Raw genomic sequence first — 26449 nt, 5'->3', positions numbered from 1 at the left:
CATTTTTGGCCATGCTTCAGGCTAGCTGTGGTCCATACAAACACGTCGTACCCTGGGTGAACAGGACGGGGTAGATTTTGAAGCTACCACCGTGTCGTAGTCTCTGAGGTAACTGCTGGAAGTAAAACGCCTCCAGGTAAAAACAGACCTTCAAAGCCTGCCGTGTGCCCTCAACTTGGTATGAGATGGGCATGTCTAGAGAAAAAGAAACAAAGCCATCAGCATGATGGAGTCAGAGGGTTTATGAATAAAATATTTCATGCAAACACAAAGGTTCCAAGTGACTTTTTGAATAGTGTAGTTAAGACTACTAACACTGCCCCTGTTGTAAATATTAACAATATCCAAGTAAATAAAAATAATATCCAAGCTGAATACTTACTAAAAACTTCCACAGGTCAACTATAAGTCTTATCTTTACGTAACAAAGTGGTTATATCTAAGTGTGCAAGTCGTTTACTTACTATTTTAAGTTAGCCTTCCCATTAACATCATATTTTTGCTTATTCAGACTGATTTGCAAACGCAGAATGAGCACAAACACAAGAGGCGGGATTTATCGCATGAATCAATCACAGCTGAACATCACCAGTCATATCCAATCATACCGTGATGGAGGCATTGCCTCCTCTCACATGACTTTCCCACATTCATTCTCAATTACCCCCCAATAAACCCACCGCAGGCTTTAGGGAGTCTGTTAAAACCAATGGGTTCAGGGGGAGGTGAGAGAGACACGACTTTCGCTGTAACTTTGCTGGTGTCACTGTTGGACAATGTTTCTTTAGAAAAACTAGTGATTTATACACTTTTTTAACGTTAGATTTTGTAATACTGCCATTGTTTTATTTATGTACTACAATTTTTTTCTCATCCAATATTTTGAGGAGGCACTGCCTCCCTTGCCTCCTCGAGAAAACACCCCTCAAATGCCAGAAAAGTGTGCTTTTGCTATATTAATTTAATAGAAATACTTAGACATAAATAGTTAGACATAAATACTTGAATAGTTTTTGAATTGTGCTTAAAAATAATTATCTCCTGTTCAAACAAGAAGTGCTTCTTCCAAGAATACTTACTAGCAACAAGAGGCTCTCCTTCAAACTGTCGGAAGTAGAAGGTGACCTTCTCCAGGTCTATTAGAGCAACTTGTGTGTCTTCTAGCATGGCCTGTTCATCCGTCTAAAGACACAACAAAAGTACAAAACCATTACCAAAACCAAAAGTACACAGAGTGCCTTGCGAATTGCCTATTTATGCAAAAGTATTTACACTTCTTCATTAATTTCACATTTTGTTATGTTGCTGTCTTAAACTGCTTTAAATTACTTTTTTCCTCACCAATCTACACTCAATACACCACAATAGCAAAGCAAAAACTGGTTTTTAACATCTTTACAAATTTATTAAAAATAAAAAACCTAAATCATTCCATTGCATAAGTATTCATACCTTATCTGGGACAGTTCAGGAGCATTCATATTGCTTGTAGATGTTACTACACTTCAAGTGGAGTTAACCTGTGGCAAATTCAATTGAATGGGTATGATCTGGAAAGGCATATCAGAGCAACAACCAAGCCCTGAGGTCAAACAACTGCATGTAGAGCTTATAAACAGGATTGAATCAAGCCACAGATCTGGGGAAGAGTTCAGACACAATTCTGATGCATTGAAGGTTCACAGAAGCGTGTTGTTTCTGTTACCCTTAACGGAAGATTCAAAGATTCAAACAACCAGGACTCTTCCTAGGGCTGGCCTCCTGGCCAAACTGAACAATTGATGGAGAAGGGCCTTGGCTAGAGTGGTGACTAAGAACCTAATGGTCACTCTAGTTGAGCTCCATGATCATATGTGGAGACAGGAGAAACATCTAGAAGGACAAACATCACTGCAACACTCCACCAATCTGGGCTTTTTGGCAGTCTGGCCAAACTCAATCCTGTCCTCAGTGAAGACACATGAAAACACATTTGGAATTCACAAAAAAGCACTTAAAGGACTCTCAGATTGTGAGAAACAAGATTCTCTGGTCTGATGAACCTCAATTCCAAGCTTTGTGTTTGAAGGAATCCAGGCACTGCTCATCACCTGCAAAATACCATCCCAACAGTAAAGTATGGTGAAAGCAGGCTCATACTGTGGGGCTGTTTTTCAGTGGCAGAGATTGAGGGACTCATCAGAGTAGAAGAAAAGTTCAGTGCACCAAAATATTGAGATAATCTTAAAGAAAAACCCAGTCAAGAATATTCAGAACCTCAGACTAGGCAGAAGGTTTACCTTCTAACAGGACAATGACCTTAAACACACAGCAAGAGTGGCTTATAGACAACTCTGTGAATGTCCTTGAGTGGCCCAGCCAGAGCCTGGGCTTGAACCCAATCAAACATTTTTGGAGAAACCTGAAAATGTCCATCTGCCCCCATCCAAGCTGATAGAACTTGAGAGGTGAAGAGGTGAGGAAAAGAATGGCAGATAATTGCCAAACGCTGATGTGCAAAACTTGTCGCATCATACTTAAAAAAAAAAAAAAAACCTGAAAAGGTGTATGAGTATGAATACTTATGCAATGTACTTATTTCAGTTTTTTAATTTGAATTAATTATGCACGGTAGATGTGCATGGGTTTGTGTTGTAGTTATGGATACAAAATACAATTATGACTTCCTGTTGGCAAACACTGAGGAGAAGAAGAAAGAGAGACTTATATTTCCCTCATCCCCCACTCTATTCATCCTCCACTTCATCTTTTGCCGGTGTACACACAGTATGCCCATGGCTGCGGATGAGACCATCCACATACAAATCTGAACAAGTCTGGTGTGAGAATCGCGGGACCACTCCTCACACATCTGAAAACGACACCTCTGCCTGAGATGTGGGCCGACTCTCTCGAAGATCCCCATGTGCCAGATGCCACAATCCTTTCATCTGGGGGCCTACAAAGCTGCCAAGCGTTATCATGTCAAGAAATTACCTTCGGGTTGCTCGCTGCCGCCTGCTCTGTGTGTTCGGGGGTGGAGGGGGAAGAGCGGCAGTGCTGTGGAGATAAGACTAAACTCTCAAACGCTGGGAATCTTCATATTACACGTGGGTTTAGTTTCTGCGCCGACTCGGGCTGACTGCTTTGCTCTGACTACATGCTTGATTTAAACGTCTGTCTTGACATACATCATCCAAACTTCTCTTTATATTCTCAAAATAAAAAAAAATTGAGAAGGCTCACCAGTTAAACCTTCAGCAGTGAATAGGTGCCGTCAAGATGATGATAGAAACATCACAATAATCCACAAGTAAAGAAATAATCGTCTCTTATATCCTTTGGCTGAGAAACATTCGCATTTCGGCTCTGTCATAAAGTGACTTTTGGTGCAAATAAACCTTTCCCATAAAGAACAACCCCAGGCACGCAAATAAAGAAATGTAATCCTCCGGCCTCAGTCACAGTCAGGTGAAATCTGATCTAAAGCCAGAGACAGAAACACTTTACAAGACATGATAATCCTGCATTATCCCTCGGTCTGTCGGGATGCCCGCAGATTGTGTAAATCATTGGCGTGTGGAAAAACGCACATGGCTACAGTCATCAATTCAATAAGACAGCAAACTCCACTGAGTTACAATACGCAGACATCTGACCTTGCGGCCGGTTGCAGTAAACAAAAAGCAGATGTAATCTGCAGGGAGGAGGACAAATAAAGTAAGAAAGTAGCTCAGGGATGCTGTTGGGCTCTTCACACTGTTTTCAGTTAAATTAAGAGTTATCTTGCTCATTAAAGGCACAGAATAATGGACTTCAGGTCAGGTGCTAAGTAGCAGTTATTCTCTGTACTGAGCCTCACAGCCATTATAAGAAATCATCAGTGTTGGGAAGATTACTTTGGCAATGTAATAGATTACAGATTACAAATTACCCTGTTTAAAATGTAATAAGTAGTGTAACTATTTTAACTACTTTATTAAAGTAACGTAACTGATTATATATGATTACTTTTCTAAATTTACATTTAGTCATTTAGCAGATGCTTTTATTCACAGCGACTTACAAATGAGGACAACAGAAGCAATTTAACCAACTTTCAAATCCTTCTCTTGAATTAAGATTCTAATAATTTCATAGACTTTAGCACCTCTTTAAGCTTTAACATAGTTCTAAGGTTTAATACAGATTTAAAATCATAACAAGAAACAGTAAATATTAAAATGTCTTAAGTAACTCTAATTACACTTTTTTTTCTCAGTAACTGTAACAGATTACATTTACATTTATTTTGTAATGCTGTTACATGTAAGAAGTTACTCCTCAACACTGGAAATCATCAACACAATTTTGCAATTCAAAACAAAAAGCAGACAAGGAAACAAAAAAACTGTTGCAAAACAAAACAAAAAAAAAACAATAAAACAAAAGCAGTTTTAAAACTAAACAAAAAGCAAACAATAAAGCAAAATAACAAACGTTAAAATAAAACAAAACAAAAAGCAGACAATAACACAAAAAGCCGTTTTAAAACAAAAAAGACTAACAAAAAATAAAAAACAAAACAAAAATGCAAAAACAAAGCTTTAAAATAAAATACAACAAAATTTAAAACTTTAATTTAATTCAGAATTGGTAGCAAATTCTTAATAATAATAAATGTTATATTTTACATTATTATTTATTGATCATATGCTTTATGTATAAGTTTCTAACATTTTATAAGTTATATTTAATATTTGATATTTTATTTTTAGATTTTATATATTATTTCATATGCTAAATTATGTAACACTGTTAAATGTAACTAGTTACTCCACAACAATATGGAAACAATGGAAACAATCAGCACAGCCAAGATGCATCATCCTGTTAAAAAAACAAAAAAAAAAAGTAAAATGTTTTTATAAAATGTTTTTTTTTATTGCAAAACAAAAAAAATTTGCAAAATAAAAAAGCAGGCAATGAAACAAAAAAAACAGTTTTAAAACAAAATAAAAAGCAAACAATAAAACAAACAAAAACAAAAAAGCAGACAATAACACAAAAAAACAAAACAAAAAAGACAAACAAAAAGCAGAAACAAAAACAAAAAGAATGATAAAAAAGTAAAATGTTTTTATAAAGTTTTTTTTATTGCAAAACAAAAAAAGCAAAACAAAAAGCAGACAATGAAAGAAAAATATGTTTAAAACAAAACAAATAGTAGACAATAAAACTGTTTTAAGACAAAACAAAAAGCAAACAAAAGTTTTAAAACAAATCAAAAAGCAACCAATAACACAAAATGCAGTTAAAAAACAAAACAAAAAATAACACAAACACAAAGAATATTAAACTAATTAAACTAAAACAAAACTAAATTTAAACCAAATTATTATTTAAAAAAAAATAAAAAATCAGATAATGAAACAAAAAACATAAACAAAAATCAGAAAATAAAACCAAAAATCCAGTCAAAACAGTAAAATGTTTTTTATAAAATTAGTGAAAAACAGAAATGCAAAAAATCAGACAATGAAACAAAAACGTTTTTAAAACAAAAAGGCAGAAAATAATTAAAAAATCCTGATAATAAATGTTTTTATTGCAAAACAAAAAAATGCAAAACAAAAAGACAATGAAACAAAAAAAGTGTTTTAAAACTAAACAAAAAGTAGACATAAAACAAAAAACCTGTTTTAAAACAAAACAAACAAAATAAATTTAGCATTAACCAAAACAAAAAAAAAATAATTAAACAAAGCAAAACCTTTAAAACAACTGATTTAATTCTGAATTGCTAGCAAATACTTAGTATTAATACATTTTACCTATCTTTTACATTATTATTTATTGATGCTATGCCATATGTATAAGTTGCTAAAAACGTGCTAGAATTTATATTTAATATTTGATGTTTTATTTTATTTTTACATTTTATATTTTATTATACACACTACGCTTTGTGTCCTGCCTAACAACACCTTTCAGCCTGTCAAAATACCTATAACACCCAGCCTCTCGTGGCTTATAGCTTTAACAACTACATCTTTACAGGCCACGCATCACAGACACAGAACACCATTATGTTGTAACTAAGAAGGATGTGATAAATCCTACTGAGCTGTGGGATGCTGGCCACATCGAGCCGGATTTTGACAAACATTTGAGTGCCATACATGACCCTCAGTCTAAATATATCCAACCCAAAGGAGGATGTCAGACTACAAAGGCTGGTAAGGCTTATTTCAAGCCTACTCACCAAGTTGGGAGAGAGCAGGGATTGGAAGTGAAACAGAAGACCAGCGGAGGAGATCTGCTCCAGCCAGCGGCGACTGGCTTCCTGACTTTCACTCTCAGCGCTGAGAGCTTGATTTAGCATGGCCAGCAACTGCTCCGAGAAAGAGCAAACCGCCGCCACCAGACTCTGACTGAACACCATATCTCTCCTCAACTGAATCTCTGAGTCTGAAAGAGAGAAAGAGAGTTAAATGAGCATTATTCGGCAAGCCATTAGAAGAGTAAATGATGGCATTTCTATATTATGTTTAGTGTTTAAAGACTAAAACCAGAACAAAAGAGTGCCAACAAATTGGTACTTTCCAATGAACTCAAAACACATTAGACACCAAAACACAACTCTTTTTCGAAGCCAAATGTATTTAATTTGGCATTTTCTAGTCGTAACCTTGAGAAACTGTGTCTTTTATTAAATTATATTTCCTTGAGGGCTTTACAGAAGTCTCTGAGGGCTCTGCTCGTGTTAGTAATTTTTCTCAAAGGATGCTGGGCCGCTGTTGCAGGTGTGAGAGAAATGCTGTGTGGAGGAATTCTCCGATGAGTGTAATTTATTCAGGGTGACCTCAAAAGACTGCCTACTGTTTGGTGTGACAGATTCTAGTGTGCAATGAATGAGTGTGAAGTGTGTGGATGAAAAGACTGTAAATGTGTGTTCCTTGTTTGTCATGTATATTTATAGCAGTTGAATAATATGCGTAAGGGAGTTTGGTTTAATCGATTCGACACTCACCTGTGTATTGCAGCAGGACCAACAGTAGCCGTGTTTTCACCTCTAAGGGAACATAAAAAGAAATGAAATAATGAAATAATTTTAGCCCAAAAATCTGTTGCAAAATCTGAAAATGCTCTCCTTGTGTTTGGATGTACTGTATTTGACATCTGGTTGAATTAAGTACGTAAGATGCAGATTTACAGAACAGATATATAGATGCATAAATAAAATAAAATAAAATGTACAGTTACAATTCTCTATGTATGTATGTTTAATTTAATTTAATTTATATATTTCCGTATATTTCTGTTAAAACTACATAAAAAAAAATGCTAGTCAGTTTGAGTCACAAACAGAATAATAAGTTTTAATTCTTTTTAATATTAAAAACAATAAAAACTCAAATAAAATAATGCGGTTTTGTCCAAAAAAATCTGAATATTACCTGTATAAATGTAATTGTTTATGTATGTTTGTCTCACTTTATGAATTAAAATTTTATATTATCAAAATATAATTTAAAATTTAAACTAATAAATACAAAAATAGCATTTAAAAAAAGTATAATTTGAGTCACAAAAAAAACAATAAAATATACAATAAAATATGAAATAAAACAACATTAAATAAACAAAATAAAATAAACAAAAAACATATAAAACAATAAAATATACTATATATATATATATATATATATATTTAATATGATAAAATATGCAATAACATAATAAAATGAAAAACTAAACTAATCTACAATAAAATAAAATAAAATTAAATTAAATTAAAAAAGTCAGAATATTATTATTAATCAACTAAATATTACCGAATAATGGGTTCTAATTTTTTTCATACAAAAAACAATAAAATAAAATGAAATTAACAATAAAATATATATTATGATACAAATATTAAATATGCAATAAAATAATAAAATAAAAAACTAAACTTAACTAAAATAAAAATAATGCAGTTTTGTCCAATACTAGAATTTTTTTTTTTAATATTACCTGTATATATTGAATTGTCTATGTATGTTTGTTTCACTTATTTTATTGCATTACCAAAATATAATTAAAAATATAAACTAATAAATAAAAAACAACATTAAGTCTAATTTGAGTCACAAACAGAATTATAAGTTTTAATTATTAAAAAATGAAATGAAATATACAATAAAATATAAAAACAAAACAACATTAAATAAACTAAATAAAACATATAAAACAATAAAACATATAATATGATAAAAATATGCAATAAAATAATAAAATGAACCAATAAAATAAACAAATAAAACAATTAAATATACAATTAAATATAAAATATTATAAAAATATGCAATAAAATAATAAAATGAAAAAATAAAATTATTAAAATAAAATAAGTGTTGTACAACACACACAAAAAAAGCATCGGAATCTGAATATTATTATTAATAAACTAAATATTTCCTTTCCTGCTGTATATAGTGAAGTGAACAAGATGCAGGTTTTTGCACTGAAATGCTACAGACAAAAGTAGCGTCATATAGCAAATATGATGCTGAATATTATAATTCTTAAAATCCTTCGCAGTAAAACAAAATAAAAATGACTTGCCAATTCATGTTTTACCCAATGCTGATGAAAAACACTAAATTATTATTATTATTATTAATAAATTGAATATTTCATTTCCGTCTGTTATAGTCTTGTAAACACTCACTCTCTCCCCTCCATAAACTCACATTTAGCAGTGTGCGCTTGAATAATTGGCTCTGGTGGCAGCATCCAGCCCTATGGAGAGCTGCTGGAGCGGTTGTTTTTGGCCAGGACCGCACGTATGTGGTGTGTGTCGGTTTTGCAACCACTGACCTTCCGCAAACTTGGCGATGGTGTGTGTGAGCGCCTGAACGCTGCTGGGCAGGTTCCACGGATCCTGCTTGACGTGCAGCCGCAGTTTCTTGGTGCAGTTGAGCTTAGGCTCCATGTCCTGAAGAAACTCTGTCCAAAAACAATCACAGGATCACTGGAGTCAAACGTGCAGGATGGAACCCGGCCAACACAAACAGACAACTACTTCTCCGCACTAAACTGAGGAATATACTTTTACTTTTTTTATACTTTTAAAAACCTATGATATATAGCTCCACTGCCCATACAGTAACGACTCTGGCCGTAAAAGGTGTCAATGCTTGTTACCATGGTGATGATGAAAAGGTATGGTGCAGTGACACACTTATGCCATTTCTCACACACACCTATCCGCTTCCTGGGGAAAAGGAGATGGTCTTACATCATTCGATTGGTCTCAGTGATTATATAATAATTTCCTTTGAGCTCTCTGTGGTGATGTAAAACATTTTCAGGAATCTACCAAACACAGAGTGAGAGCAGGTCCACTACTGACACAAACAGCTGTAATAATAGTTATAATAATAATCAATATATATTGTTTATTTAACAGTTTATTAACCTAAGTATTATTATTATTACAATAATAGTAAAAATAATAGTAATAATAAGAACACTTATATGACTACTACTACTAAAATTATTATTATTAATAATAATAAATATTTATTATTATTATTATTATTAAAAATATAAAGTATATTTGTATCCACAAATTTATATTTAAACATCAACGTTTCAAATATTTACGTTTATTTATTTATTTCCCTGCATGTGTTAAAGTACCAAAATAATATTTAAAATCTAAACTAAAAAAAAACAGATTTCAGATATTTACATATTGCAAATATTTTTGTATTTGCTTATTTATTTGTTTGTTTGTTTGTTTCCCTGCTTGTGTTAAAGTACCAAAATATAATTAAAAATATAAACTAAGAAATTTAAAAAATATTACATATTGACACTATTTCTGTATTTGCATGTATTTATTTATTTATGTTTCTGCTTGTGTTAAAACACCAAAATGTAATTTAAAATACAAACTAAAAAACACACCAGGATTCAAATATTTACATATTGCAAATATTTCTGTATTGTTTGTTTGTTTGTTTAATTCTTACTGATAAATAAAAAACACCATGTTTCATTCATTTATTGATTTGTTTGTTTGTTTGTGTCTTTGTTTGTTTATACATTCATTAATTTGTTTGTTTGTTTATTTCCATGCTTGTGTTAAAGTACCACAATATTATTTAAAATATAAACTATAGATACAAATACCAGCTTTCCAATATTTACATATTGCAAATATTTATGTATTTATTTATTTGTTTGTTTGTTTGTTTCCTTGCTTGTGTTAAAGTATCAAAATTAATTAATTTAAAATATAAACTAAGAAATTTAAAAAAATACATATTGACAATATTTCTGTATTTGCATTTATTTATTTATTTCCCTTCTTGTTTTAAAGTATAAAATCATGCAAAATATAAACTAAGAAATTAAAAAATCTTACATATTAACAATATTTCTATATTTGCAATAAGTTATTTATTTATTTCCCTGCTTGTGTTAAAGTACCAAAATATAATTAAAAATATTAAACGTATAAATAAAAAAACACCATTTAAAAAATGTTAGTCAATCTGAGTAACAAACAATAATACATTGTAAATTTAATTTTTTTTTAAATATGAAAACACAATTTTTTATATAAATAAAAAATAAAATAAATAAAATAATATATTAAATAAAATGAAATAATATAATAAAATCTATAATAAAATAAAAAATAAAATATTAAGTAAAACATTGCAAAATATCCCTGCTTGTGTTAAAGCACCAAAATATTTCAAATATTTACATATTGCAAACATTTCTGTATTTGCATATGTATTTATTTGTTTATTTCCCTGCACCAAAATATAATTTGAAATATAAGAAATACATATTGCAAATATTTCTGTATTTGAATTTATTTCTGTATTTATTATTTTTTCCCTGCCTGTGTTAATATAATTTAAAATATAAACTAATAAATAAATAAAAAAACATAAAAAAATGAAAAACACTCAAAATGAAATAAACAATAAAATAAAAAAATGTAATGTTAAGTAAAACAATATAAAATATTGTTTCATATTATTTATAAATAATAATTCAAATTAAATAAAAACAAACTAAATGATTAATGATTAATATGATTAAAATATTAAATATGCAATAAGAATAAAAATCATTAATAAAAAATAGTTAAATTAAATTAAATTATCAGATGTTTATATGTGATTTTTTTTCTTTCTTATAAGCTAAGGATGTATGCAAGCAGTTATGGTTTTAAGAGAGACTTTTTAGTTGTTGTTTTTTTCACTAGTTATAATAAGCATCTTAATTTCTAATTTTCCAATCCAATTTTCTCTCCTGCATTCATGTGATAGCTCAAATAAACAAATCGCATGCACAGACACACAAGTTATAATCAACTGTTAAAACCACAAGGATTCCATACTAATCTGCTCATCTCATTTAGTGGAGGTATAAAACACGATTCAGACCACACACACAGATAGAGCAGACATTCGCTGACTCATCACTTCATTTAAGATTTATTTCCCAGGCAAAGACTCTCCTGCTTTCAAATATCACTAGAACAATGCCTACTGTGTTTATTAACCTACCCAATGACCTTGAGCCACATCCTGTGTGAAACTCTGCCTTTGGGAATCAACTTTATTATCACATAAACCAGGGACTCAGGAGTTACTGCAGATTGCATTAAAGTTTGTTTCTCTTGTCAACATACCGACAGCTTCGTACCTGGAGCTGTTTATCTATCATTTAGCTTCGGGCTTCCTAAATTAAACATGTTAATGTTTAAAGAGATTAATACAGGCTATTATGGGTGAAATTTATTTGAGAGTGAACATGTCCTACTCATGCAGGAGTGCACTTGAAGTGAACTCAGTGTTAAGTATTATGCAAATGTAATTAAAATTGGATATCTTTCAATGCTGTGTTGATAAAATAAAATAAAATAAAATAAAATATAAAATAAAAATAATTAAATATAAAATAAAATAAATAAAAATATAAAAAATAAAAAATATATAAAATATACAATAAAATAAAATGAAAATGCAATAAAATATTAAATAAACAATAATATAAAATAAACATAAAAATAAAACAATATTAAATAAACAAAATGAAATAAAATAACAGTATAAAAACTTCTGAAATAAAATGTGAAATAAAACCGTATGAGATAAACAAAATGAAATAAAATAAACAATTATTATAAAAGTAAACATAAAAATAATTAAAACCAAACCAAATAAAATAAACAATAACATAAAAATAAACAAATAAAACTAAATAAAATAAAATAAACAATAATATAACAAATAAAACTAAATAAAATAAACAATAATATAAAATAAACAAATAAAATAATAAAATATATTATATAATAATAAAATGAAATTAGAAATAAAATAAAAATACAAAAATAATAACATGTACAATAAAATAAAAATATATACAATAAAAAAACAATAAAATAAAATACAAAAACAATAAAATGCACAATAAAATTGAAAATAAATAAAAAACAATTATGTATAAATAAATAAAAAAGACACACAATAATAAACAAATAAACCAAAATAAAATAAACAATAATATAAAATATACAAACAAAACAATAAAATATAAAATATACCATAAAATAAAATGAAATATAAAATAAATATATAAATAAACAAATAAAACAAAGTAAATAATAATATAAAATAAACATAAAATAAACAAACTAAATATAAATATACAAAGATATAAAATATATTATAAAATAATAAAATGAAATTATAAATAAAATAAAAATACAAAACAATAAAATATAAATATATAAAATTAATACACAATCAAATAAAATACAAAAACAAAAAGAACAATAAAATATAATATGAAATAAAAAAAAGATTAAATATAAAATAAATAAATAAAACACAAAATAAACAAATAAAACTAAATAAAATCAACAATAATATAAAATAAACAGAAAAATTAACAAACAAAACAATAAAATCTTAAATATCAATTAAATAAAAAGACAAAAACAATAAAACGTACAATAAAATATAGAAATATAAAATAAATAAACAATAAAATAAAACACAAAAACAATACAAAGGAAAATAAAATATAAAATGAAATAAAAACAATTAAATATAAAATAAAAAACTATAAAATATACAATAAAATAAAAATATGAAAAACAATACGATTAAACTAACAATAAAATAACAATGTATACAAAATATGAAATAAAACAATATGAAATAAACAAAATAAAACAACCCTAACCCTAACACAAAAATAAACAAATAAAACAATAAAATATATAATAAACCAATACAATTAACTAACAAATGAAATAAAATACAAAAACAATATAATATAAAATAAACAATAAAATCGAAAAACTAAATGTTAAAACTAAATCAAATTAAACAATTAAATAAAATGCAAAAAAAAACCAATTATATACATGTAAACAAATATATATATATATATTTTGTTATACAATATAACAAAATAAAATAAATAGAAAATACAATGAAATAAAAATATGAAAAACTAAAATAAAACAAAATAAACAATACATTTAAAATTAAATTAAATAACCAATCATTTAAAATAAACATTTGTATGAGATGTTTACATAAAAGACATTAGCTTAGCTTATATATTAAAGATGCCTTTTTGAATAAATTGCATTACTCTCTGAGTAGTGTCCTTTACAAGGATGAACAAAATCTAGTATGAGACAGAGGAAGTGACCCAGACAATCTCTACGAGACCAACGTCCCAGTGTCCTCACATCTGAGAGAGGAAGCGTCCTAGACTACATATCTCTAGTGCTCTGGTGTTCCTTATCTGTCCCAGATAAAATAAATTGTACAGATTTGATTAAGATGATTTGTAGTAAAGGACAAATCTGAGGTTGGTGCAGTCAATCACAGAGATTCTCCAAACCGCTCAGAGGAAACCCCCACCTTTAGCCACACTTCCTTTTGCCAACAACCCTTTAGACATAAAATACAGGCCCAGATTTATGTCAATCCTTTTACCGTCTTCCTTCTCTCTGGCACACACATATACGAGACATTTCAGGACATTGTCGGAGATCCCTAGAGATCATAATCTCATAAACATGTATAGTTTGTGAGTTTCAGCACACAATTGAAGTCTGACTTAAGTTATGCAAGCCATAACAAAAAGTGCACTGAGCCATGGAAGTCACTTTAGTTTCATACAATTTAGTTCATTAAAATGAGAATCTCTTAATACCTTGAAGTCCTCGTCCCGGGGTGAAACACTTGGTCTGTTCAAAGGCTCGTGTCACAGTCGCCCCTTTCAACAAACTGGTAATGGACTCCACCTGAAAATGAGAAACATCACATGAAACTCTTTAATTAGCTGACGAAGCAAATCTGGACAGATTGAAGAGTATTCTGTGTTTCAAAATCCAATCCCTTTGGTGCTTGTAAACCTCAAGAGCCCAAGAAGGCTGTCTGCACAAACAAAAACCCCTTGAACTCGGCCGGAAAACATTTGTGCCGCATGTGAACTGGGAGTGTTGTGCTCCCGGAAACCTGTGTGCTATAAACCAAACAGCAGCCGAGAGAAGATGCAGCGAGCTGGACATTCTCCATTTTACTGCTGATTGAGACATCCTCATTAAAAAAAGGGTAGAGACATTACGGATTGACCTCTGAGGGAAAATGAGCATGGCTGTGGTGGGTTATGTGCGGGGCTTCAGCTTGGTTTTAGGTGTCAAAGATGTCAAAGGTGAAGCTAAGTCTTCTTAAGAGGAGATGGGATAAAGCAAAAAGGAAGCAGAAACACAGTGTATTATGTAATATTATATTATATATACGTAATATTGCCAAATTATAATATTAAAAAAATTGTTTTACTTTTGTTATATATATATATATATATATATATACATAATCATATGCAGTTTTATATAAAACTGCAGATTTGTTATTTCAATGTAAAATATTGTTTTATATTTTTATAATAATTTAACATTTTTTAAATATATATATATATATACACACACACACACACACACACACACACATATTATAAATATTATATATACAAAACTGCAGATTTCCTTTTTCAATGTAAAATATTTCTTACTTTTTTACTTTTTTGTTAAATATTTCTTAATTTTTATAATAAAATAATTGTCAAATTTTAATATTAAAAATAATTTTTACTTTTGTTATATATATATATATATATATATGTCATATGCAGTTCTATATAAAACTGCAGATTTGATTTTTCAATGTAAAATATGTTTTTATATTTTTATAATAATTTAACTTTTTAAAAAAAAAATAATAATAATAAAAAAAATATATATATATATATATATATATTATACATATTATATATACAAAACTGCATATTTCCTTTTTCAACGTAAAATATTTTTTACTTTTTTAATAATGTATATATTGATATATAAAATACATTTCATAAACATTTAATAAATTAATTTAACAAAACTGCTCATTTTTCATGTAAAACTGCAGATTTGATTTTTTATGTAAAATTTTAATTTGATATTTTATTTGATTCAGAAAACAGCGAAGCTACCACCACGCTACGCTACTGAGAAATGTAGTTAAGATAGAAACTAGCAATGACCGGAAGTTCTTTTTCCCTACTCCGCGTTCCGGAAGCAGGAAGTGAGACCTATAGGCCTATTGTTAATGCCTTAACATTTACAAATCACAAATCTATATTATTCATCATCATTTATTAAGGAATTAGGTATCAAAAACTAACAATGAACAAAATTCTATTGTTAGGTAACTATTCTCGTAGCTTCAAAACATTACGGTTGAACCACAGATGTCACATGGACTATTTTAACAATGTCCTTGCTACCTTTCTGGGCCTTGAACATGTCAGTTGGGTTTATGCTGTCTATACAGGGTCAAAAAGCTCTTGGATTTCATCAGAAAATATCTTAATTTGTGTTCTGAAGATGAACGAAGGTTGAATGGGTGAGTAATCAATGACAGAATTGTCATTTTTGGTAGAACTATCCCTTTGAGATATCATGACTACACACAGAAAAATATAGGTTTAAAATTGTACCTTTTGGGGTACAACAGCTTGTCGCTGGAGCAGTACCCTTAAAAGGACATCTTTGTACCTTTTTTACCCCTAATAGGTACATATTAGTACCTAAAGGGTACATATTACTATTCTAAGGTACTAATATGTACCCTATAGGGGTAAAAAAAGGTACAAAGATGTCCTTTTAAAGGTACTGCTCTTTTCTGTGTGTAGTCCATGAAATGGTCCATAATAATAATAAATAAAAGCAAACACACACCTGACTGAACAGATGCTCCAGGAAACCGTGTAGCTTCTTCTGTTTGTCGTGAGATATCCACACACTGGTTGGCATCTCGTCACCTATATGTGATAGATTTGGCAATCATTATAGGATACACACATTCTACACAGTTCTTAAAGGAACACTCCACTTTATTTGGAAATAGGCTCATTCTCCCACTCCCCCCGAGTTAATAAGTTGAGTTTTACTGTTTTGAAATCCATTCAGCCGTTCTCCTGTTCTGGCGATATCACTTTTAGCATAGCTTAGCATAGATCATTGAATCCTATTAGACCAATAGCATCACGTTCAAAAATGACCAAGGAGTTTCCATATTAGTCCTATTTAAAACTTGACACTTCTGTAGTTATATCGTGTACTAAGACCGGCAGAAAATGTAAAGCTGCGATTTTCTAGGCCAATAAGATTAGGAACTACACTTCCATTCCGGGGTAATAGTCAAGGAAGTTTGAGAAAAAAAAAAAAAAAAAAGGAAGTTTGATGCCGTAACATGGCCGAAGCATGCACAATAATATCACGCAGCACATGTTCAAACGCTAACCTAGCTGGGAACTAATTTCAGGCACTGCGTGATATTACTCCGCCTGCTTCAGCCATCTTATGGCAGCAAACTTCCTTGACTATTACACCGGAATGGGAGTGTAGTTCCTAATCTTATCGGCCTAGAAAAATCACACCTTTACATTTTCCGCAGGTATTAGTACACGATATAACTACAGAAGAGGCAAGTTTTAAATAGGACAAATAATATCTAAACTCGTTGGTCATTTTTGAATGCGATGCTATTGGTCTAATAGGATTCAATGATCTATGCTAAGCTATGCTAAAAGTGATATCGCCAGAACAGGAGAACGGCTGAATGGATTTCAAAACGGTAAAACTCAACTTATTAACTCGGGGGGAGTTGGAGAATGAGCCTATTTCCAAAAAAAGTGGAGTGTTCCGTTAACACATTTGTTTCATTAGTGAGATATCGCCATAACAATCCAAACAATTCTCTCCTCTCTCTGTCTTTCCTGTCTTTCTCTTTCTCCATCTGTTCAGTAGTTAGCATCAAATGGCCATCGGTTTGGCAGACTCTGTGTTTTGGCGGGTTCTGTTTGACTAAGTGGAAAATGCGTGCTTGATGTGAAGTGCAATGAGATAAGAATCAATCTGAAAGGCATATCCGAGCACTTGCCAAATTTGATTACAGTCATGGAGGATTTATCAGGGAGGTGAACTAACAATGGTGTTGTGGTGTCAGACATGTGCTGGATGATGTCTGCTTGCATTACCTGAGTCCAACTCGTCGCTGTGCACGTAAGAGCTGCAGTGACTGCTGCAGATGCTGGTGAAGGACGCTATGGAGTTCCTGTTGCTGTTGCAATCACTGGAGGAAAACAGATGAACATGAAGTGTTATGAATTTATAATATGAATGCTAATACATGACAGGATCACAATTGTGCTGAAGCCATGAACATCTGTTATTCTTCTATATTTTTCAGAATTCATTTATTTGTGAGCTTTGGTACAAATAAAGCCAGAAACATTAAAATAAAATAAAATAAAATAAAATAAAATAAAATAAAATAAAATAAAATAAATAAAATAAAATAAAATAAAATAAAATAAAATAAAATAAAATAAAATAAAATAAAAAATAAAATAAATAAAATAAAATAAAATAAAAAATAAAATAAAATAAAATAAATAAAATAAAATAAAATAAAATAAAATAAAATAAAATAATTATAAAATAATTATAAATTAATAAAAGAAAAGATAAAAGAAAAGAAATTAAACAAAACAAAACAAAACTGTGTACATGAAAAGTGTATTCCAATTTTTTTGCAATAAGCTTTTGAAAAAAGGTTTCTAATGCACAAAAAAAGAAAACAGAACAAAACAAAATAAAACATTAAATAAAACATTAAAATAAAACAAACAAAATAAAACAAAACACAACACAATAAAATAAAATAAAAAAAATCTTTGTAGATCCATTTTTTGCTATATGCTTTTGAAAAAAGTCTCTAAAAATAAAATAAAATAACAAAATATAACAAATTAATATAACAAAAGACAAATGAATAATAATAATAATAAATAAAATAATAAAATAACAAAACAAACAAAATAAAACAATAAAATAAAACAAACAAAAGAAAGTTACATTAAATACAGAACAAAATAAAACAACAAAAAAATAATAAAATAAAATAAAGAACAAAATAAAATAACAAAACCAAACAAATAGTCTAATTGTAGCTTTAAAAAAGGTCTCTTATGCTTAAAAAATAAAATAATAAACAAAATAAACAAAATCAATTCAAATAAAGAACAAATTAAAACAAAAAACAAACAAAAATTAAATTAAATTAAATAGATAATCTGTGTACATCAAAATAAAGAAAGAAAGAAAATAATAAATTATTAAAATAATAGATAAAATAAAACAAAACTGTGTACATCAAAAGTAGCTGTGTATTCCAATTTTTTGCAATAAGCTTATGCACAAACAACAACGACAAAAATAATACAATAACAAAACAAAATAAAACAATAAAATAAAATAAAACAAACAAAAGAAAGTTACATTAAATACAGAACAAAATAAAACAACAAAAAATAATAAAATAAAATAAAGAACAAAATAAAATAACAAAACCAAACAAGTAATCTGTGTACATGATTTTCTTTTCAATAAGCTTTTTAAAAAAATATAATAATAATTAAAATTAAAAATAAACAAATAAATAAAATAATAAAACAAATTAAAACAATAAAATAAAACAAATTTAATAAAGAACAAAAAAAACTACATTAAATTAAATAAAACAAAAATCTAAATAAAATAACAAAACAGAACAAAATAAAATAATTAATCCGTGTACATCAAAAGTAGCTATTCCAATTTTTTGCAATAAGCTTTTGAAAAAAGTATTCAAAAAAATTCAACAAAATAAAATAAAACTAAATAAACCAATAAAATAAAATAACTAAATAATAATAATTAATAATAAACAAAAATAAATAACAAAGCATGGTATATTTTCTTTTCTTTTCTTTTCTTCAAATTATAAGTATTAATTCAAAATATCATTTCTGTCATGGCATTAGATCACCAACTGTAGAAGCAGACTGTTTATATTGATGTCTGTTTTCTCATGCCTTGTGGCACTGAGAATCTAACACATACTTGTTTTGTGTTATGAATTGCACAGTGATGTGTGAAATCTGGCAGACCTTATGTTTTAGAGAAGACACCACATCTCACTGTAAAGTACTTTGTACAGTAGATATTGTAAGACACATTACCTATAGGAGTCCCTGTTGCTGATGGTGTCGTGACCCGAGTCCTCCTGCTCATCTCCGGTCACATTAAAACACACTTTCTTCCCATTGCGTTCACTTTTCTCACTCTCACTCTCAGCTGAAATGTAGCTCTCGGTGGGCTTCCCCTCAGACCCTGTGGGATGTGTGATAGAGGAGAGCAAACTGTGGGAAATACAGAGAGAAAGAGAACCAGAGAAAGATTAATCACACTTTAATCACACTGCAATCTATGTGCAATAAAAGAGTCACAATCTACACCTCCAGAAACACATGTTCATGACTCACATAAACAGAGGGAAAGACATATCACCCTACGACTCTGTCACAGTGAACCAGGGCTGGATAACACAAGAAATACTAGCAGCTGAAAACACAGTGGTGAAAAAAGGCACAACATATGGATTCAAAAAATAATAATAAAATAAAATAAAAACATGAAATTAAAAATAGAATAAAAAACATGAAAGAAAATAAATAAAATAAAATAAAAAAACATGAAAGAAAAATAACATAAAATACAAATCTGTCATCTGAAAAGGTCATCAATTATGTCACATGTTAGTGTATGAATGGAAGAAAAGATGGATATAAAATAATACAATAAAATCATGAAATAAAGTAAAAAAAAAAAAAAAAATACAATTCAGTACAATAAAATAAAAATAAATAAATAAAATAATATAAAATAAAATAAAAAACATAAAATAAAAATAAGGTATTTTCCTCACTGTTAGTGTATGTATTGAAGAATAAATAAAATAAAATAAAATAAATTTTAATTTAATTTAATTTAATTTAATAAAAAACATGAAATTAAATATATTAAATAATATAAAAAAAAAAAAACATGACCTAAAAATAAAATAAAATAATAAAAAAATCTGTCTAAGATGTAATATGTATACTGTTAGTGTATGGACTGAAGAATAGATGGATATAAAATAAAAAAATAAAATAAAATAAAATAAAATAAAATAAAATAAAATAAAATAAAATAAAATAAAATAAAATAAAATAAAATAAAATAAAATAAAAACATTAAATTAAATACAATAAAAAAACATGAACTAAAATAAAATAAACATTAAATTAAAAATAAAATTGAAAACATTAAATAGAATAAATAAAATAATATAAAATAAAAAAATTACAAATTCTGTCTACGGTGTTTTCCTCAACTATGTCACATATAGCGTGTATACTGTTAGTGTATGGATTGAAGTATAGATGTATATAAAATAAAACAAAATAAAATAAAAAACATGAAATAAAATAAATTAAATAAAAAATAAATTATTAATTAAATTAAATTAAATTAAATTAAAACCCGACAGTGCATTTTATGCAAAAACATAAAATAAAATAAAAATCATAAAATAAAATAACATGAAATAAAATAAAATACCATTAAAAAACATAAAATAAAAAATAAAAAAACATTAAATTAAAATAATAAAATAAAAGTCCAAGGTGTTTTCCTCAGCTATGTCACATGTAGCATGTATACTGTAAGTGTATGGTTTGAAAAAATAAAATAAAATAAAATAAAATAAAAAATAAATACATAAATAAAATGTGAAACGTTTGTATATTGCGTGAATATTTACGGCACCTTCATAAAATGGAAGAGATTGATCTTTTTATTGACTAGGTTTGCTTTAGACACTATTTGTGCTAACAAAGATGAACATTATAGTTGGAGATCTCTGTCATATAAACAAATCTTTTTGTATAGAACCCTCAAATTCACAATTTCCATCATTTATAAAACAAAATGTCTTATAACAATATTTTTTGTATCTTAAATGCAGTGGTCTATTATTTATTTTTTGTTCAGTTTGTGTTATTTATTGTCTTATGCCTGTTGTTTTGGATTTTTTTCATTGTGTCATGTCTTACTTTAGTTTATTGAGTGACTCATTTTGTTTATGTTATGGTTTATTTCCATTATTGTGGGTTTCTCTGTTGCTCTGTGTCATGTGTTTTTTCTATCGCTCTTTTATTTGCTTTTGTTGTGCTATCCTTTTGTCCAACTGTCACGTCTCAACTCCTAACATCTTGTAAATCTAGCATGTTTTCGAGTTACATTTGAAACATTTCACAGCATCAGACACAGCGTGTCGGGAGTGTTGAATATCTGAGGATGACCAGAGCCAAACAAAATCACAACCAGTTTGCGCTTGGCTTCCGGACAACAACTCGAGGAAGTTCGAGGTCCTCAAAATATGGATAACATCAAAACACGCCTATACAGCTGTGTCAACAGTCATAACTCCTCTCCTGGAGAAATGTAGACGCTTATTCTCACAGATGGGGACGTTTACAGTCTGGTTTTGAGGCCCAGTCTCTCCACACATGAACACACTAACATGTCAAGCCTTGTTTGAGTTTCAGACAAACCCCTCCGGGTTCTTGTAATGAGAGGGGACACATAAACATACTTTCGTGGAATACGTTCCCTTACGAGTGCAAACCGTAACTCTAATTCTCATCCTAACAATAAACAAAACCTCAACGCAATCTCTTCCAACCCAAACCAATTCTGCGAGTGAGAAACTGAGGAAAGTTTCCAGCGACGCCTCGCTCGTGAGATTGCCCTAGTTCTCCAACTCTGCGGTTTTGTAAAAATGTTCCCTCCTGCCAAAGCAGACAGGTCGCCACCATCGAGTACCATTGTGTCGCCATGAAAAAGAGCACCCAGCGCTGCTATTGGCTGAAGCTTAATAAGGAAGTGTGCGCAGCATGGGGCCTCGAGGGGCACTGAGCATCAAAGTGAGAAGAAGTGGAGGAGGGGAACAATGATGAGAGTCTGCAGGGGAGATCTTGGTTCGGGTCCATGGGTCTCTCTGCCTACGGTCCTCCTTTATACATGAGTGCTTTTATGTGACATGTGAGGCTCTTTACATTCAGCTAATGTCGTGCAGCTGACTCGGCACTTTCAACTAAAATCAGAATAGGACTTCTGGTCAAGTCACACTTGCAAATACGAAAGAGATTGCTATCTGAAACATCTGAGAGGACAGATATGAGACATCTGCATTTCACTAGTAGGACAGTATAGAAAATGGAGCCAAAGCCAATGAAACAGGATTTGCTTCCCTTTTTCAGAATCCAAAATAAGAGGGATCACACAAAATGCATCTTATTGTTTATTTAGTATTGACCTGAATAAGATATTTCACATAAGAGATGTTTAACTTATATCCAGAAGAGAAAATAATAGTTGAATTTATAAAAATGACCCTGTTCAAAAGTATACATACACTTGATTCTTAATACTGTGTTGTGACCTGAATGAGCCTTGTGTTTTTTGTTTTTTGTTTAGTGAGTTGTTCATGAGTCCCTTGTTCGTCCTGAACAGTTCGAACTGCCAGCAGTTCTTCAGAAAAATCCTACAGGTCCCACTTTTGGTCACCATTTTTCAGCATTTTTGTGTATTTGAACCCTTTCCAACAATGACTGTATGCTTTTGAGATCCATCTTTTTACACTGAGGCCAACTGAGGAACTATTACAGAAGGTTCAACGCTTGCTGATGCTTCAGAAGGAAAAACCATGCATTAAGAGCCGTGGGGTGAAAACTTTTGAACATAATGGAGATGTCTATAAATACTAAATAAGTTAAATTTACCCTGCTCTTCAAATTTAAAAAGTTTCAGCCCCAGCTCTTAATGCATGGTTTTGAGCATCAGTGAGCATTTGAACCTTCTGTAATAGTTGCATATGAGTTCCTCAGTTGTCCTCAGTGTGAAAAGATAGATCTCAAAATTGTTGGAAAGGGTTCAAATACACAAAAATGAAAAAAAAAGGAAAAAAAAAAAGAATTTGTGGGACCTGAAGAATTTTTCTAAAGAACCTTGGGCAGTTTAACTGTTCAGGACAAACAAGGGACTCATGAACAACTATCACAAAACAAAAAAAACACATCTGTGATCATTCAGGTAACAACACAGTATTAAGAATCAAGGGGATGTAAACTTTTGAACAGGGTAATTTTTTAAAAACAACTATTTTCTCTAGTGTACTATATGTAAACATCTTTTATGTGAAATATCTTTTTCAGGTCAGCACTACTGTATATAAACAATACCATGCATTTTGTATGATCCCTCTTATTTTGGTATAATAATGAACATTTTGCAGATTCTGAAAGGGGGATGTAAACTTAAAGTTTTATAATGGCAGTAAATGGCTGCTGAGATACTGAAGTTCAATAAAGTGCATAAATCCATCATAAAAAAAATTACTCTACATGGCACTTGTTTACTGCCATTCACTGCCATTATAAAGCCAGGAAGAGTCAGGATGTTTTTTAATATAACTATATATTTTAATATAGGATGGTTTTAAGGGTGAGTAAATCATGAAGTAATTTTTTTTTTAATATATGGGAAATCCTAGTATCCTAGTTGATTTAATGGATATTTAATTGATTTAATTTTTAGTTGTTTTAGCTAATTTCACTGCCTGTTGTGTCTTATTGTAAATTATTTTAAGTCATCTTGATTTACTTCAAACATGTATGACTCTTTTTTCTGAAGATCTCAAAAGAAGTCCTTATTTTTGTTTTCTTCATAACATTATGGTTGAACTTCTTGAACCATTTTTTACGGTGTCCTTACTACCTTTCTGGGCCTTGAATGTGTCAGTTGTGTTGCTGTCTATTTAGGGTCAGAAAGCTTTCGGATTTCATCAGAAATATCTTAATTTGTGTTCTGAAGATGAACAAAGGATTGGAACGACATGAGGGTGAGTAATTCATGACAAAATTTTCATTCAAGTGTGCTTTTAAGACAGCTATACAGTAACAACAAACACTAGGCACAAGTCCCTCTCAACCACCCACTTCAGATCTCCTCATACTTTGCTTTTCTGAGCTTTTTCTTCAACCTCAACAACCGTTGAGGTCAATGCACTTCTTAATCCACAACGGAGTCAGAGGCTCCCGGAAGTGGGTGCGATGAGTTACTCGGCTGCTATTTGCCCCATTATTGCTGCATGATAGGGATGGCTGTCTGACAACCGCCTCCAGGCAGCCATTACAGCACTCTCTCTTGCCCAGGGCTGTGAGGAAGGTCATTATCTCCCCACCAGATCAAGGACGGCCTTGCCAATAAGCACACTCACAGACCTTCAGCCAGCAATCAGCACTGACAAGCATATGGCAGCAGCAGTGAAAGGTGCCGCCCCCACCGCAGATCAAGACTAGCTGTAATTGCCATCATGTCCGCCGAGGATCTGAGCATGTGATATCCATGTAATGATGAAAATTCAAAGGCTGATGGGATAATGAATGTTTTTTTTTATTTAAACTATAGTTGGTATGAATAGAATTGGAAAGGACAGAAGGAAAGAGAGCGAGGGGTTTTGTAATGAGTCTTGTTAGTTGCTTGTGCCACTTTGCAAATTACTCAGTGAGAGTGACATTAACAGTGTACTGCTTGAGTTCAGCACTCTAGTGTCATTTTTTTTTTTTTGCAGATTTTCATTTTAGAATAGGGGCCTCACTGTGTCCCATTTCCTTCAAGGTGTTAATGTGCTTCCAGAATATGAAACCATCAACAGCTCGGTTCAGACAGGAAGTCCCTACCCTTTTTTGTGACACACACACACACACACAAACACACACACTTACTTATTTGAAAAAAAAAAGGTAATTAGAAACATAATGCAAATTCCAGATGTTGGGTCATGTGAAATGTACAAAGATTACACAGTTGCTGGGATAGTAACATCCCATAGAGACTGTAGCAGTCTGTCACATTTAAGAACAACTTGCGTGGTTTCTGACGCAATGTATATTTTGAGAAAACAAAAGGTTATTGCAACTTTTTATCTCATAATTTGTACTTTTTATTTGACTAATTTTTACTTTATATTTTACCATCTTTTACAAATTTCTTCCTGCTATTTGGACTTTTTCTCAGAATTCAAAGAAAAAACTAATTATGACTTTTTAATCACAAGTCACTGTTTTTTTTTGTGCAAGTGAGTTTATATCTTACAATATTGACTTTTCTTCTTCCAATTGTGAGTTTAGCGCAATTCTGACTTTTTTTTCCAGAATTCTGAGAAAACAAAAGCTTATCGTCTCAAATAATTTACAGTTAACATTAAGACATTAAAATGTGGCAAATCTATTATTATTATTATTATTACACCTAATTAATGATTTAGCTAGAAAGCACACTCAAGAAAAATATTAAAAAATAAATAAAACAGAGACAATTATTATTATTATTATTATTACACTTAATTTATAATTGAGTTAGAAAGCACACTCAAGAAAAATATAAAAATGAATAAAACAGAAAATATTATTATTATTATTATTATTATTATTATTATTATTATTATTATTACTACTACACCTAATTAATAATTTAGCTGAAAAGCACACTTGAGAAAAATATTAAAAACGAATAAAACAGAGAAAAATATTATTATTATTACACCTAATTAATAATTTTGCTAGAAAGCAGATGTAAGAAAAACATAAAAAAGAATAAAACAGATTATTAATACTATTAATATTATTATTACACTTAATTAATGATTTGGCTGCAAAGCACACTGAAGAAAGACATAAAAAAATAATAAAACAGATTATTATTATTATTATTATGATTATCATGATGATGATTATTATTATTATTATTATTATTAATATATCTAACATTATTATTATTACACCTAATTAATGATTTAGCTAGAAAGCATACTCAAGAACAATATAAAAAAATAAAAAATAAAACTGAGAAAATTATTATTATTATAATTATTATTATTACACTTAATTAATGATTTAGCCATAA

At 29.7% G+C, this 26449-nt stretch overlaps 1 protein-coding gene across 1 annotated transcript in view; it reads right to left on the bottom strand.

Moving 5' to 3' along the window:
- The window catches only part of prex2 (phosphatidylinositol-3,4,5-trisphosphate-dependent Rac exchange factor 2), a 157154-nt gene that overhangs the window by 46612 nt on the left and 84093 nt on the right, over positions 1 to 26449 (bottom strand). Inside the window, 9 exon segments of the mRNA XM_073830561.1 lie at positions 52 to 195; positions 1080 to 1182; positions 6224 to 6429; positions 6992 to 7033; positions 8827 to 8955; positions 14218 to 14308; positions 16292 to 16374; positions 17593 to 17687; positions 19618 to 19797. Of these exon segments, the coding sequence (XP_073686662.1) occupies positions 52 to 195; positions 1080 to 1182; positions 6224 to 6429; positions 6992 to 7033; positions 8827 to 8955; positions 14218 to 14308; positions 16292 to 16374; positions 17593 to 17687; positions 19618 to 19797 (1073 nt within the window).

This window comes from Garra rufa, chromosome 24 (genome assembly GCF_049309525.1).
Source record: "Garra rufa chromosome 24, GarRuf1.0, whole genome shotgun sequence".
Taxonomy (NCBI): Eukaryota; Metazoa; Chordata; class Actinopteri; order Cypriniformes; family Cyprinidae; genus Garra; species Garra rufa.
Note: the sequence above shows the minus strand (reverse complement) of the source record. Positions and strands in the feature narration are given on the sequence as shown.